Genomic DNA, 16,455 nt, shown 5'->3' on the forward strand with positions numbered 1-16,455 from the left:
TGACGTGTTTCAGTTGAGCTTAACTAAACCCGTAAAAACTACAATTCCCAGAATGCCATTGCACACCTCACTTCCTTCGCGGGGGTATCATTCAACACCAGCAACACAGGATTCGCAGAAGAGCGAGGAGAGCAACAAAATGGCGCTGACCAGGTGGGTAGGGGGGGTGGAGAAGCGGGACTTTATTACGACGTAGGGACAGGTTGTTGACTTGTTCCCGGATTTCGTGGTGTGTTTTTTTCCTTTTCAAGAATATGCTGTAAGCCTAGATATATGCACATCGTGGTATGTGGATGCATTACCGGAAGATTAGCGTTAGGGAGGTCTGGGGTGATCCGGGCATTTTCCTTTAGCGCTTATTTCACTGGCCGTTTAGGCCGGTCTGTTTTCCCCGCCGTCTTCTCCCCTCCCCCCTCCCGCCCCCACTTAGTGCCCTTAATAAGAATAGTAAAATCCTTTCAGAAATGGAAGTTTTGTGTTTCATCGTATGGTATAAAGGTTGGCCGACTATCCAGAAAAAGAAGGAGCAGCTGGGTGGTCATCCCTTTTTTGCTCCTCCCTCTGCCCAATGGATCACAGTGTCACGAAAACTTCAAAGCTCAGATTCTAAAATTGTTTTCAGCAGACAAGGATCGTATTGGAGGTTGCTGATCATTATGGCTTCCCTATGCTCAAATCGTTCATTCCAGGTGGGATTGGACGCCGCTGGTGGGGATATTAAGCAAGAATAGGCGTTTTTTTTTAACCAGCTAGCCCCAAACGAAGCATTTTTCAATATTAACTTTACATCTTCAGTTTTAATTTATCAGTAGTGTCTAAAGCACTCCTTGTACATCTCCTTGTAAAGCTCTAAATCTGAAGTAGTTACTATTTGGAATAACTGAAATGGAACTTGCCGGCTTCAGAGTTCTTTAAACACTCTAAAAACAAAACAATTCAGAACTGAAAATGCCTAAAGAGCAAATGAATCTTTCTTCAAATAGATGCAGTTGCCAAAATATTTGAACAATATTACGCACTTTGGATATTTCACGGTGAAAGAAAAAATCATTTAAAAAAATATTTTGTTGGAATAAAAGTCACATGTTACAACGAAAAAGCAATATTACATTCTTCTTCTGTTTGCTTAGTTTTTTACCAGCACCAACCCAGTTGTCTCAGGACCAACTGGAATTGGAGGAGAGAGCAAGATCTCAAAGAGTGAGACAAACTGCATTGGTGTCATCACGAAGGGAACCACCTCCTTATGGTTATCGGAAAGGATGGATACCACGAATGTTGGAGGTAAATAATAGTTTGCATTCATTTAGCTACCATTATGAGCCATGTGTTGCAGTGGTTAGAGTGCAGTACTGCAGGGTACTTCTGCTGACTGCCTGCTAACTACAATTTGGCATTCAAATCTCCCTCCGGGGAGAGGGGGCAGTCTAGAAATCTAATAAAATGAAATGAATGAAATGAAATCTCACCAGGCTCAAGGTTGACTCAGCCTTCCATCCTTCTGAGGTTGGTAAAATGAGAACCCAGATTGTTGGGGGCAATAGGCTGACTCTGCAAACTGCTTATAAAGGGCTGTAAAGCACTGTAAAGCGATATATAAGTGTAAGTTATATTGCTACCAAGAATGATTTTACTCTTGAAAGAAAAGTCTGGACTTCTGAATGCAATATGTAGATTTTAATTAAAATGCTTTTTTCTCCTAAAGTCAGCTTAGATGTTCCAAGTTCTGAATCCTTGAATTTGTTGTCTAGGTGCTTTTTGCCCAATTTTAGTTGTTTAGTTGTTCCCAGAGTTAGCTGGTGCGACCACTTGCCTTAAATGTGGCGTTTCAACTTTTTGCAATCTGAAATGTTTTACTATGTTTTTTATGCTTTTTATTGTGAACCATAAAAGCATAATAAGCAATAACACAAGTAAAGATACCAAATTAATGCCTACTGTTGCTGAGTCTGGAAATAACCATTCGAGATTGAACTATCTTTCTTAAGGACAGAAATTGACTTTTTTGTATGGAAGTACTTAAAATCCCTTGAGAGGTTAGAGTGCAGAGGCTTTGCTTTTCCACTGCATCCTCCTGAAGATAATCTTTGAGCCAAGTGATGAAGTGCTTTGTAGGTCCTTTCTTGTAGTAGAAGTAGACAACTGTCCAGCCAATCTAGTAAGCCGAAGTTAGTGTCTTACCACCATCTGGAATCCACCCTTAACCATGGCAAAGAATCCTCTGTCGTGTTCTCTTACTTTATGGTGGACCACCCACCATGATTTTTATTTCTGGCCAATCCACAGCATAAAATGTACCACTCAAAAGGGACAATAATCTGAGCAAATCTTCTAAAGCTCCCTAGGGATATATGTTTGATCACCTGAGTAATAAAGTACAGGTAGTCTTTCACTTATAACCACAATTATGCCCAGAATCTGTTGTTGAACGAAGTGATCATTAAATGAGATGCCTTATGACTACTTCGCTTAGTGACCGCAACCCAGTTCTTCCCGTTGCAGGCCTAGTTACCTGCGGGATCGCATCCTCCCACATACATCCCTGCGGCCAATCCGCTCTCACAGGGAGGGCCTTCTCCTGGTGCCGTCCACGAGGCAATGCCAACGGGCGACACCGAGGAGTAGGGCCTTCTCTGTGATGGGCCCAACCCTCTGGAATGACCTCCCCCCCGACATTAGAACCACTACTGACCTCCGCTCCTTCCGACAGAAACTGAAGACACACCTGTTCCGACTGGCTGGTTTGGCATAATTTTAACGTCTACCTCCGGGCATACACATTCTTACTGGTTTTTAGAGGGATAGTGTTTTAAATTTAACCTGATATTTTAAACTTTTGTATTGATTTATTTATTAGCTGTACAGTTTGGCATATTTTATCCTCCTCTTATACATGTATTTATATAGTTATTTCTATGTTTTAATCTGTTGTATTTTAATACGGACTGTACACCGCCCCGAGTCCCTTTCGGGAGAGGGGGCGGTATATAAACGCTAATAATAAATAAATAAATTAATTAATTAATTAAGTGGATCACCGGGAAGTGGACCCAAGCCTCCTAGACATGGTGGGGCAGAGAAAGGGCCTAGGCCTCTAACACACCCAGGAGGCCTGGACCCTCTTCTTACCCTAATGGGGAAAACAGCCACAAGAACGTTGCTGTTTCCTAGCATTTTCACCAGATTTAAGATCTTCCGGTGCCCAAAGGACTTTCCCTCCCCTCTGTGCAAGAAGGGAGGAATGGACCTCAAATCTGGTGAAAACCACTAGGAAGCATCAGGGTTCTGAGCCTTTCAGAAAGCTGGTGTTCACTAGCATTTTCCCTTCTCCAGGACAGAAAATAATAGCAAACGTCTAAGGTAGTGTTTTTCCTCTCTTTTGAACCTTTCTGTGGGGAGGGAAAATGCTAGCAAATATATGCTATAATACTTACACGTATGAAATCTATATTTGTGGCTAAGCTCAACGTTATAGATGATTAATAAGTGTGTTCAGAATTACAGCATAGGACCTATGGTGATGGTGAACCTAGGACGCGAGTGCCGAAAGTGGCACATGAAGCTATGTCGCCCTGCATGCGCGGCCTTGTCTGTTTGCCTTTTGGGTTTCTGGCGCACGTGCGTGACGAATACCTGTCCTTCACATGTGCGGCAATGTCAAAAACCAAAGTGTGCATGTGCACCGGCCAGCTGATTGTCAGCTGTGCATGCACACCAGAACCCGGAAGTTCTGCTTCTCCAGAGCATGATCCCTTTGTGTGTCTGGCAGTGCCAAAAAGTGGCCTGTGCATGGACACTGGCTGGCTGATCGTCAGGCGCACATGCACGCGAGAACCCTGAAGTTGGCTTTTCTAGAGCGTGGCCCTGAGAAGCATGCATGTGAAGTTTCCACACAACCTACTTGATGGACAAGTGGGGTCCTACAGTCTGGTGGGAAGGGGGGTACCAAAAAGGTTCGCTATTACATAGGATGTAACTGGCTAAACAACAACTACACAATTTCAAGCTAAACATACGGATTTTGGAGGAAAACATTTTCTACATATCAATGGAAAATCAGTTTTGAAACAAAACAACTTTCAGAAACATTTTATGTTGGATGAGAATGATGCAGAGAAAGCAAAAGAAGTATTGACTGTTCCAAAACATGTGATTTTAATTTCTATTATTTTTTTAAAATAAACCTTCAACTCTTAATTACACTATTTTCTGCTCTTGTCCACAATCTAATCACACTCATTTTTATTTCTGTGTAGGATTTTGGAGATGGAGGTGCTTTCCCAGAAATCCATGTTGCCCAATATCCTCTGGATATGGGCAGAAAAAAGAAAATATCCAATGCGTTAGCTGTACAGGTGGATGCCGAAGGAAAAATCAAATACGATGCTATAGCTCGGCAGGGACAATCAAAAGACAAGGTAATAGGACTCTCAAATGTTATGTTTAAAGTATAATTGCTTCAGTTTACTAAAATGTTTTTTATGAATTATGGAGAAGGTGCTCAGAAGAAAAAATGGAAAAGTTTTTTTAAGGTGTTGAAAGATTTGGAAAGAAATTCAGATCTTTCTCTTTTTTTCTCTGAAGATATTTTTATTTTATTTTTCCTAGAAATGAAATCATGAAAAAATGAATAATGAAATATGCCCTAATGTTTTATTTTTAAACAATACAGAAAACTATTATGAAACAAATCAATATATGTTTGGAAGTATACTAATTCAGAAAGCAACTATATTTAATTTTTAGAACTTCTACATTTCTTCTCACATGTCTGACACTGCAGTATATTTAGGAAAATGGAATTATATTTTGAATAATATTTTTCTGAATTGTACTAATTGTACTGTCTAATTGTAAAATAATATAGCAACTCCTGGGTTTTGCGATTATCAGCTACAAATAGAAAAGAGGAGTAAATTTATTTCTGCAAGCAAGTGGCAATATATTTGTCCATATACAGAGTGGGCAAAGGTCATATTTCTCTTTCTATACCTAATTACAATTACTGCTTATTACCTACATTGTTTTATTGGTCTGTCTATTTCTGTGTTATCTCTTTAGGACTATGGGTAGAAGAGACTTCTGGCTATGATTGTTAGAGTCTGTGCTGTTCGCTCTATTGATTGTTATTAATGAATGTTGACTACCTCAACTATGAATTTTGTTATATTTTATATGGTTTTTATACTGTTTTTGAATTATTATATTTTTGGTGTTTTCGTGCTTTTTTAATTGTGAATCATTTAGAATCATATATTGAGATGGGTGATTTAAGATTTGAAATATAAATAATCAATTTAGAAATACTTTCCCTGCCAGCACTTTCCCTGTCTGTATCATACCATCATACAATGACAGCAACAAGAAAAATAGTTGTGTTTTAAGTCGTATCGATATAGCATTTCAATGTAGATTTTAAAGCAAAATAAATATTGCAGTGTCAAGGGCTAATTCAGCAATATCTTGGGTTTGCTTGTTAGTTTTTTCCATAAAGAAAAAGTATATTTTTGTGCTTGAAGACTACATCATATTTGCAGATAGTTCAGTGTTGCGTGGGATGGCTTCTTTTATCCCAGCTAAATGGATATTGCAAGGCTTTTAATATTTATGATTTTAGCAGGGTTTGATCATGAACATAAAACAATTTGAGAAACTTTGATAAATCAGGGTGACTTATAGTAGTATACAATTGCACTTATGATATATGAAATAGATTTTATTACCTAGAAGTAGAGTGTGATTATCTTCTACATATAAATACTGCTACTGTCATTTCCCCCAATGAATGCAAACTGTTTTGCCAGTACTAAGAAAGAAAAAACGTACCACAAGCTCATAGTTTATGCATGTGGACAGTGAACATTTTGTGTTTTTCCTGCTTATCTTGGGGCTCTGAAGCTGGAAGAAAAAGGTAGTCACTATACAGGGATAAAAAGTCCTCAACTTAAAACCACAATTGGGCCTGGAATTTCAGTTGCTAAGAGAAGCAATTGTAAGATGTCACACGACATCACTTCGTACCTGACACTCCCAGCTGCTAGTGTTAAGCAAGAATCACAGGGTGTTAAGCGGAGGAAGGCGCCACGTAAGGACATGGGGATGCCTCCAGCTTGATGGAGGCCCTAGGAGGTTGCACACGAGTTGGGTGTGTTGTAAGGTGGCACAAGTGCAGAGAGATTGGGAAGGAAGCAGTAGCTGTCCCTGGAAGCTTCAGCTGCCGCAGCCTGGCCCAATGGTACAATAAAAACACATCTCGTTCTGGGAAGCATCCAATTCTAGGGAAGCCTCCATAGTGGCCGGGGGTGTGGAGGGAAGCAGCCAACCAGCAGGAAGCAGGTTGTAAAGCAACAATTCCCCCAGGAAGCATCAAATGCTTGGAAAGCCTCAACAGCGCATGGAAAAGGTGCCATGTCAGGGAATTCCTATCCCAATTGTCATAAGTCAAGGACTACCTCTGAACTGTAGCTTATTCTTAGGTTCAGTACAAGGTTATACAGTGTTGTCATAGCACAGGGAATTTATTTAGGTGTTTTGAAGCATTTTTCACAGATAGGCTACTGGCTAAACTGATTATTCACTGCCAAAGTTTATCACACTAAAGTCCATTTATTAATCTTATCTTAAAGAGTGGTCTTATCTTGGTTGTTCTATTTAGAACTTCCTTTTTTAATGTTGGAAGAACATCTTTGCATTTTATTTCCTAGGATTGATTTATTTATTTTGGCCTTGGAAGTAGATTTATTTATGCATTGAGATTCTTGTGAGTTTTATGGGCAATTAAAAAAATAGAGAAATAATTGCTCTTTCATTTGGCCTTGTGAAATCTATGATTGATTCTATGGGTGCTCATTTTAGGGATTGTTAATTTTGGAAATTCTTGGATGAGAATTAGTAAATGTCTCCTATGCTAAATTATTATTAGGGCTACAAGTCTCTTTTATTGCAGACAAATGAATGAAGATTTAAAACAATCTCTAATGATCAATATATACCTATAAAATTGTAGTTGTGATAGAGCCAATAGAAGAGAATATATATAGCTCAGGGTTGAACTGAGTTCTTGGTGCTCTTTATACCTGGTGGTTGCTTGTAGACATTTCATTACCCAACTAAGCATGAGTATAAGTGATATAAAGGTAACATGAGTGCAAATTGTGATACATAAAACAGTCTAATGTCATCGCATGGGCAAAGTATATTTTATTTTTTTAAATATTATACAAACAAAAATAAAAACAATACGTGATGATATAAAAAGTTTATATTGATGATCAAATAAAACTTGTTTAAACAGAAAAAAATGTAGAAAGGCTTGAGCAACTCATAGAGGGAAAGGTTCAGATTGAAACTTTTAAAATAACCTGTGGGAAATAACTGGTGCGCAGATCAGGCAGCATAGTGGCATCAGTGGAGCTAGCAGTATATGTGAGGCTTGGAGACATTGTGTCTTTTATAATGAAAGTGGCTGCAAAAATCTATGTGGAGTAGCACTCCTTCCCATAGGCACTGGATTGGTTGTTTTTCAAAAACTTCAGTGGGCTGCACAAGACGGCATAAGACATAGTCTGCAGGCTACATGTGCAAAATTGATCTAGACCAGGGGTGTCAAGCTCAAGGCCCGCAGGCCAGATCAGATCCGTGGGGTGCATAGATCTGATCTGTGGGGCCAACCTGGAAACAGTGAAGTACCGGCCCATGGTGCTTCTGCTAGCGAAATGGGGCTTAGAAAGTCCCATGTGGCCCTCCTAAGCTCCGTTTTCATTTGTGACGACCTCCTGCAGCCCTTGCCAGCGAAAACAGAGCTTGTGTGTGTGTGTGTGTGTGTGCGCGCGCTCCATTTTTGGCAGAGGGCTGCAGGAGGCCGTCGCAACTGAAAACAGACATTGTGTTGGTCATTGCCATCCTTGACACCTTGGACACGCCTCTCCAGCCCCCTGAGGTCAAACACAACCCTGATGTGGCCCACAGTGAAATCGAGTTTGACACCCCTGATCTAGACCAAAAAGAAACAGTGCTCCAATCCAAGAATATGCCATCTTATTACAATCATAAAAGCTTTGGAAAGTGATTTAGATTACCTTTTTCTCTCATTGAATTGTGTTCAATTCTTAAAAACTGCTGGAACAAATCCCTGCTCTTTTCTTTAAGCAAATTGCTGTAATTCTGCATCGTAAAATGTAGATAAACAAGATAACCGTAGTTCCAAAGGGAAAAGATTCCTAGATGTTTGATTACCAGAAACCAGAATTCAGGAAACTATTATGTGTATTTCTCCTATCTAAAGCTAAGAGGTACTATATGATAGTTTTAAATCTTATCTTGATTGTGTTAGATATTATGGAGATTGTTCAATGCTGGAAAAATAGTCCCGTTTTCTTAAAAAAACTGCAGAGCCTTTTTTTTGTCTACAGTGTTGTTTAGTGATCTTTTTCATGTTTCAGGTCATTTACAGCAAATACACAGACCTCGTTCCCAAAGAGGTTATGAATGTGGATGACCCTGAGCTTCAAAGACCAGATGAGGAAGCTGTCAAAGAGGTATAGCTAGTGGTGATGCATGTAACTTATGGTAAAAAAAGGTAAAGATTTCCCTTGCCCAGTTGGGTCCAACTCTAAGGAGCAGTGCTCATCTCTGTTTCTTAGCCGAGGGAGGCATGCACATTTCCCCCCCGTGTTTAATATATTATATATATTTGCAGCTTACAGAAAAGACACGAGTTGCACTGGAAAAGTCTGTCTCTCAAAAAATCGCAGCAGCAATGCCGGTCCGAGCAGCTGATAAACTAGCTCCAGCTCAGTATATTCGGTATAAAATATTTTTGTATTGTTTACTTTTTGTATATATCTATAATATATGCCTTCTTCACATGATTATATGAAGGCAGGAGCAGTTACGCAAAAAATTTAAAAAGAGTTGTTTAATGAATCATGATACATCATAATATAGTGTACTTGGCTATAGACTTGTGGTGTTGATCTTTGTGTTCATTTCTGGTAATGAATTTCTTCTTGAAATATGTAAGTCTCGTGGTCTATAAAAGTAAATACCGTATTTTTGGAGTATAAGACGCACCTCCCCCCCTCCAAAAAAAGAGGGTGAAAATCTGGGTGCGTCTTGTATACTGAATACAGCATTTTTGGCCCCCGAAACCTTGCTCCCTTTGCAAAAATGGCCTGCATAGCCTTTAGGAGGCTTCCAGACTGCTCCTGTTGGCTGGGGAGGGCACAAATGAGCAAAAAAAGGCCCATTTTTAGCTCATTGTGCCCTCCCCCATCCCCCGGGAGCACTCTACAAGCCTCCTAAAGGCTACGCATGTCGTTTTGGGGGGGGGGGGCAAAAATTGGGCCCGTTTTCACAAAAAACAGGCCGTTTTTTGCTGGTTTTTGCCCAGCCCCCAGGATCACTCTACAAGCCTCTTAAAGGCTATTCATGCCCTTTTGTTGACAGAAAACGGGCCTGTTTTGTGCAAAAAATGGGCCTGTTTTTGTGGAAAAACAGGCCGTTTTTAGGAGGCCTGCAGAGTGCAAAAACATTTTTTTTAATTTGCCTCTTCAAAATATTGGTGCGTCTTATACTCCGTGCATCTTATACTCTGAAAAATACGGTAAGCACAATAATGTCTATGAAGCAATAGGAGATTTAACTGGAAATTTTATTAAGTATATAATCAATAAAATGGGATAAAATGTGGAATATCAAGCTTTGTCTCTGTGGTAAGATCGGCAGCCAATAAGAATAGAATTCAATTCAGTTCAATTCTTTATTGGTCAAGTGTGATTGAACACGCAAGGAATTTGTCTTTGGTGCATATGCTCTCAGTGTACATAAAAAATACATTCATCAAGAATCATAAGATACAACACAGTGATAGTCATAGGTTACTAATAAGGAATCAAATCACACTAGGAAACAAATAAAACAATATAAATCGTAAAGATACAACCATAAGATGGTTATAGTCATAAGTGGGAAGAGATAGGTAATAGGAAGGATGAGAAGAAGAATAGTAATACAGTCTTAATAAATAATTTGACAGTGCTGTAGGGATTAGTTGTTTAGCAGTGATGGCATTCGGGGGGAAAGCTACTTGTGTCTTGTTATTTTGGTGTGAGGTACACTATAGCGTCATTTTGACGGTAGAAGTGGAAACAATTTATGTCCAGGATGTAATATGTGTACAGTCTAAAAGTTTAGCAATGTTGGAAAGTTGATTTTATTTATATATTAAATTTATTTGCCACCCATCTCGTAACAAAACAGGTAAACGTAATGAAAGTTTGTATTAACAAGTCTTTTTTCTCACTTTGTCAGTTACACACCATCACAGCAGGGAGTGGCATTCAATTCTGGTGCAAAACAGAGAGTTATTAGAATGGTGGAGATGCAAAAGGATCCCATGGAGCCTCCAAGATTCAAGTGGGTTTCAGAAATATTTCTTATTCAGAAATATAAGAGTTTTTTTTTATAGGTCCTAATGATGCTATGATTTTCACATATTAGGATTAATAAGAAAATTCCTCGTGGGCCGCCATCTCCCCCTGCTCCAGTAATGCATTCTCCCAGTAGAAAGGTAATGCTTTTACAGCTGGTTTCTTCCTCCAAGTTGTCTTTGTTTTCATGTTTATATTATTATTGTTTTTGTTGTTAATGTCCCACAAACCTGGATAATTATAAATAATTCTAGTACACATCCACACTTCCCTAATGCAACCCACACTTTCTGTCCCACTCTAACCTCAGCCTCTCCCAGTGCTTGGGTGAAGAGTCAAATCTTAAACCAAATCTTAAAAGAAAGAGGACCTCCTGGATTTTGGAGGGAGGATGTTCCGTAGAGTGGGCCTGCAGTAGAAAAGACACACTTCCAAGGACCCATTAGAAGGCAAAACTTAAGAGAAAGGATCTGAAAAATATCCACTCTATCCACTGTGGTGGGAAGGAAGATGCTTATCATGGGATCTCATGCATGATTATTCTTGCCATACATATATAAAATAATACTGCAGAGTTGGACAATCAGCAGAAAAAGTAAATAGTTCTGTAAATACTTCAGCATAGTGAACACTGTACATTCCTATCAACTGCTCAGATGGTGAAGTACGCACTTTGCAGAAAGACAGCATATTCTTTGAGCGGATACTTGCTGAAGTTGCTTTCAAAACAATATTAGGGAAAACCATCAATGGTAAGGATGCATGGAAATTCTCAGTTTACAACTCAAAACCTGACCTAAGCGCTTGGTGCTTCTAAGAAAGAATGTGATTGGTTTAAAAAAATTCACACTTGTACTTCAGATTATTGAAAAGTTCTTTTATTCACTTTCCAAAAGATCTTCAAAACCAGTTTGTTGTCAATTGGCATTTGTTATTTATTATTCTGCCATAGTATTGAGAAATTCCTTTTCCATTGATAATAATTAATAAAAAACCTTTCTTTTTTCTATGTAGATGACTGTAAAGGAGCAGCAAGAATGGAAAATTCCACCTTGTATTTCAAACTGGAAAAATGCAAAGGTAATTAATTGGTTACAATCACATAGCCTAAAGATACCATCCTAAGAATCTCACTGAAAAATGAACAATTTGGATTACTTTGAAATATCTAGAACTGAGTAAATAATCTACTTTTTAAAAAGTAGTTTGTTTTTCCCCATTAGTCTCATATTATAATAACAATTTGGGTAGGACAGGGCAACAATGGCAGTTGCCAATCACTGGAAGTAGTTCCACCAATGGAGGCTTCTTTAGTGTAATAAAACATCATAGCACAATAGCGGAAGTATTTTAAGTGTCTCCATAATAAAGTTCAAAGTAAGTATTTATTAAGCAGCATGTAGCTAATTTTCCTGCTATATCCTACTGCAATTAAAATCATGGATCAACTTTTGCATTACAGATACTTTTTATGGTCATTAAATGCCTTTTCTCTTTTTATTGCAGGGTTACACCATTCCGTTAGACAAACGCCTGGCTGCAGATGGTAGAGGATTGCAGACTGTACACATTAATGAAAACTTTGCTAAATTGGCAGAAGCTCTTTACATTGCTGATAGAAAGGTCATTGTTTATTTATATGCCACCCATCTCTGCAATAAGATAGCTTCCCAATATTCTATCTGGCCAAATTCTGGGATGTATCTGCATTTTTATACTACAATCCAAAGTGTAAAGTAAACATTGCTATCATAATTGCTTAAATTCTGAATTTTGTACAGGCTCGTGAGGCTGTAGAAATGCGAGCCCAGGTAGAACGCAAAATGGCACAGAAGGAAAAAGAGAAACATGAGGAGAAACTTCGGGAAATGGCCCAGAAGGCCAGGGAACGAAGAGCTGGAATCAAAACTCACATGGAGAAAGGTACCACTTTTCAACTGCTTCATTTCATAATATTTCAAATATTTTTTCTTAAACCAGTTGTTGAACAGTTAATTTTGTTGGGAAGATTGCAATGAATCAGCAGGAATGGTCTGCTTTATCCTATCTCCACCTCTTCATGTATGCTGCTTTTCAAGTACAGGACTGCCACCTGGTTGCATGTATGTTCATGTAAAATGAATTAAAGAATCTGTAGTCCTAGAGCCAGATGCAACCAATCAATTCTATTTTGCCCCCTCACATTCCCTCTATACTCAGTTGCTAAATTTCCTTCCCTTTTGAAGTTGGAAATAAAGCTTTAGTGTAAGCCCTGAAAGCAAGTATGTTTTAATTCCCAAAATAATTCTATAACTCCCATAAGCTTTGTAGACATCAGTTTCCCCAAAAATATTAAGTGCGTCCCTTTGTCCCCAAAAAGTTGCCCATCCATGAAATAGAGGTCATTCCATAATTTAGTAATCTTTATTCCTAAATATTAACCTTCGGTGATTTCTTTAATTGCATAAATAACTTTTAATGGATTTCAGTCACACTGAACATTATTGGGGAAGAAATATTTGACCACTTTTCAATTAATTTTGGATCACCTTGTATCTCAAATTTATCTATAGAGGATGGAGAAGTTAGGGAGCGTGATGAAATCAGGCATGACAGGCGAAAAGAAAGGCAGCATGACCGGAATCTTTCCAGAGCAGCCCCTGACAAAAGGTAAAATTGTTCAACTAATATATAGCTGACACCTTTCCTTCTACAACAAGAAAAAATAATTGCAATATATAAAGATAAAAAGCAATAGTTCATAACTGTTCTCTCAGATTGTACTTCTTTGCCAGCATGTGCACTTTATGTAGCGCAATAATCTATTCAGAAATGTTGAGACAATAGTATTACCGGTGGTTCTTAAAATGATATAGAAAAACCAAGAGTCTGTGTAGCATTGAATTATTACTTTTATTACATTATTGCAAAAGAAGGACATTGGTAAGCACCTGACACTATCGTAAGACATAAATTTTAAAATAAAAAACTTGATATACCACCTCCGAAGTCACCTTGATGTTTTATCCAAAGAGCAGAACTGAAGTTCATTCTGAACATAAACATTGGATGCAACCTATACATTTTCGTTCATTTTCATTCTTTATATTTACCAGGCAAATTTTAATTTAATTTTTTAATCTATACAAGATTGACTTTTTAAAGCTGATTTTTAAATCAGTTTTCCTATTTGCAGTTTACCCATTTCCTAATTAATGGAAGAAAAAAGTATACATGCTGATTGGCATCTAAATATACCTGGGGAACAAACATAATGTATAACCTCTAGTAATACACCTCAGAACTTTTGCAGAAGATATAAGCAATAAAAGACAATTATATGGCCAAAGTAATTTTGTCATGAAACTTCTATATATCATAATTCAGCATGACTGCTAAAAATCAAATATATTATAGATTGTAGTTTGTTTATTTATAATTGCAGCATGGCAAATACGTATATTCTAGATTGTAGCTAGTACTTTGTGCAGTAAGACTAGCAAGAATACTTGAATTGGTTCTTTTTTTCCTATGTATTTCCTGACTGTTTTCTCCAGATAGATTTGAAATCCGGGAAAGATAGAAAGGAAGAACAAAATGAAATGCCATAGCTCTAGTCTAATCACTTTGCAATATAGCCCTTTGCCCATTCAGAAGGAAGATAAGTTAGGCTAATTGCTAATAATTGATAATAAGTGGCTGCGTTAATAATTGACATTATGTAACCTAGAAATGCAATATTGTTAAATTCAGGTCAAAACTACAGAGAAATGAGAACAGAGATATTAGTGAAGTCATTGCATTGGGCGTTCCTAATCCTCGGACATCCAACGAAATTCAGTATGATCAGAGACTGTTCAACCAAAATAAGGTAAGGAATTCCATGAGTACATAGAACATAAAATTGCAACTTCTCTATCTGATAAAGAATATGAACATTTTTTTAATGGGCCATCGGTATACTGAGTAGCTTATTTGCTATTGAGCCTGTTCTTTCTGGTTAGTATATGCAGAATTAGATAGTATATGGCTATACAAATGAACATTTCCAGTGTTGATAATTATACTTTTACAGGTAGTCCTCAATTTATGATCAAAATTGGAATGCAAAAGTTTTGTACACACAATGCCTTGGGATGGCTCCATTCTAGAACATGATTAAAAGGCAATATAGGTAGTATTAACTAACTGGAACTGGTAACTTCACCACTATGTGAAGTGGCCACTAAAAAAGAAATCGTGACCACTTGGAAAGAGACAAGATTAGTCAAACTATCTGTAAAGATTAGTTTACACCTTCAGCTTTTGTTTGTCTAACCCAGCGATGGCGAACCTTTTTTGGCTCGTGTGCCATAAGTGGGGGGAGCGCAGGGGGATAGTGTGCAGGCATGCCCCACCCATAATGCAATGTGCGAACCCCCCAGTGCGCATGCGCACACAACAGGCACAACCCATTTTTTGCATGCTTTTTTTGCCCTCTCCAGGCTCCAGAGGCTTTATAGGAGCCTGGGGAGGGCGAAAACAGCCTCCCCCGCCGCCCTGAAGCCTCCAGAGCAGTCAAAACGAACCTCCAAGCAAACTGGAAGTGACTTCTGGTTTGCTCGGAGGGTCGTTTTGAGCGCTCCGAAGGCTTGAGGGACCTTCAGGACGCTTCCCTGAAGCCTCGGGAGCAGTCAAAACGACCCTCCGAGCAAACCGGAAGTCCGTTCCCAAACTTCCAGTTTGCCTGTAGGGCCGTTTTTTTGCGCTCCGGAGGCTTCAGGGAAGCTCATGAAGCCTCCGGAGGGCCTCCGGGGGGGGGGCTCTTTTCGCCCTCCCCAGGCTCCTATAAAGCCTCTGGAGCCTGGGGAGGGCGAAAAATGGCTTTTAAAAAGGGTGAAGTCAGCTGGCCAGCGCACACATGCGTGCTGGCCAGCTGACAGGGCAGCGCCTCGCGTGCCCTGACAAATGGCTCCGCATGTCACCTGTGGCACGTGTCATAGGTTTGCCATCACTGGTCTAATCTATTAGGCTCCAGAAACAAAGAAAGGTGATTCTTTGAAACAGATTTATTTCTTGTTCCTCACCTAAGGACAGAATCTTGTCAAAGTAAAGTATGCTATTGCCCTCTCCCCCTCAATAACACAATATACTCTGGAATTACTAGGGAGGAACCATCTTCACCCTTTTTCTTTCCAACTATCTAGACTGAGTTGTCTCTTGTTCATCCGGAATGCACCTTGTCCCTTCTAGGAATCCAGACATCATCACATAACCATTCCCACATGCCCTGGAATGCTGGAGAACCACAGACTCTACGCTATGGGTTTTGGCTTTCTTGAGCCTCAGCGAGTGAAGAGGAATTGTCTTGGACAGCATATAAAATACATAATATAGTTAATGTATATAAATCACATTAAAATTTATGATCTTGTGAGGCCACATTAATAGCTGTCCAGGGCTGTGTGTTGCTCATGAGTTGGACGTGCCTGCTCTATGCAGATTATTCTTGTCAAATCCTTTGGTCTCCAATCTTCCTGGTGGTGGTGAAGACAGCAGGTGATTCATGTAGGAAATTTCTCCTTTGCTCAAGCTTTCTTCCCCCCCCCTCCCCCTCAAAACGGAAAATGGAGAGGGACTTCAAGAGAATCCCTTTTCCGTTTGCTCTTCTACACATCAAAAGTAGGAAGGGGTTAACATGTTAGAAGATGGCTGTGAAGCGGGATGCTGCGATTTTTGTAAATATACACCAGTTGACATTGTGATCATGTAACCAAGGGGACGCTGAGTTACAACCTTGAGGACTTATTGTGTTTTTCATGCTGTCATAACTTCAACAGTTGCTGAGCAAGTGGTGAATAAGCAAGGACTACCTGTACATGTTAATGACATCTAGTTAGCTGTCACGTCTGATCATTATTTGTGGTTTCTAAGCCTTGAAATAGTTTTGGTTAACTTCCCCAGTTTACATTTATGTACTTGAACAGAGCTATTATGCCCTTCTCTGAACTTTTTATCATTTATTCATATCTTTCTGGAAATGGACTCAATGCTCAATAAAAAGACT

General features: G+C 39.0%; 1 protein-coding gene across 1 annotated transcript in view; it reads left to right on the forward strand.

Annotated features, from left to right (window-relative positions):
* Window positions 1-16,455, forward strand: part of SNW1 (SNW domain containing 1) — an 18,191-nt gene continuing 1,736 nt past the window's right edge. Inside the window, exons 1-12 of the mRNA XM_081966832.1 lie at window positions 1-153; window positions 1,131-1,284; window positions 4,257-4,418; window positions 8,442-8,537; window positions 8,699-8,805; window positions 10,312-10,416; window positions 10,501-10,570; window positions 11,445-11,510; window positions 11,937-12,053; window positions 12,212-12,353; window positions 12,983-13,079; window positions 14,163-14,280. Of these exons, the coding sequence (XP_081822958.1) occupies window positions 53-153; window positions 1,131-1,284; window positions 4,257-4,418; window positions 8,442-8,537; window positions 8,699-8,805; window positions 10,312-10,416; window positions 10,501-10,570; window positions 11,445-11,510; window positions 11,937-12,053; window positions 12,212-12,353; window positions 12,983-13,079; window positions 14,163-14,280 (1,335 nt within the window). The 5' untranslated portion in view covers window positions 1-52. The remainder of the gene's footprint in view (window positions 154-1,130; window positions 1,285-4,256; window positions 4,419-8,441; window positions 8,538-8,698; window positions 8,806-10,311; window positions 10,417-10,500; window positions 10,571-11,444; window positions 11,511-11,936; window positions 12,054-12,211; window positions 12,354-12,982; window positions 13,080-14,162; window positions 14,281-16,455) is intronic.

This window comes from Natrix helvetica (genome assembly GCF_964273705.1).
Source record: "Natrix helvetica genome assembly, chromosome: 1".
NCBI classification, from domain to species: domain Eukaryota; kingdom Metazoa; phylum Chordata; class Lepidosauria; order Squamata; family Natricidae; genus Natrix; species Natrix helvetica.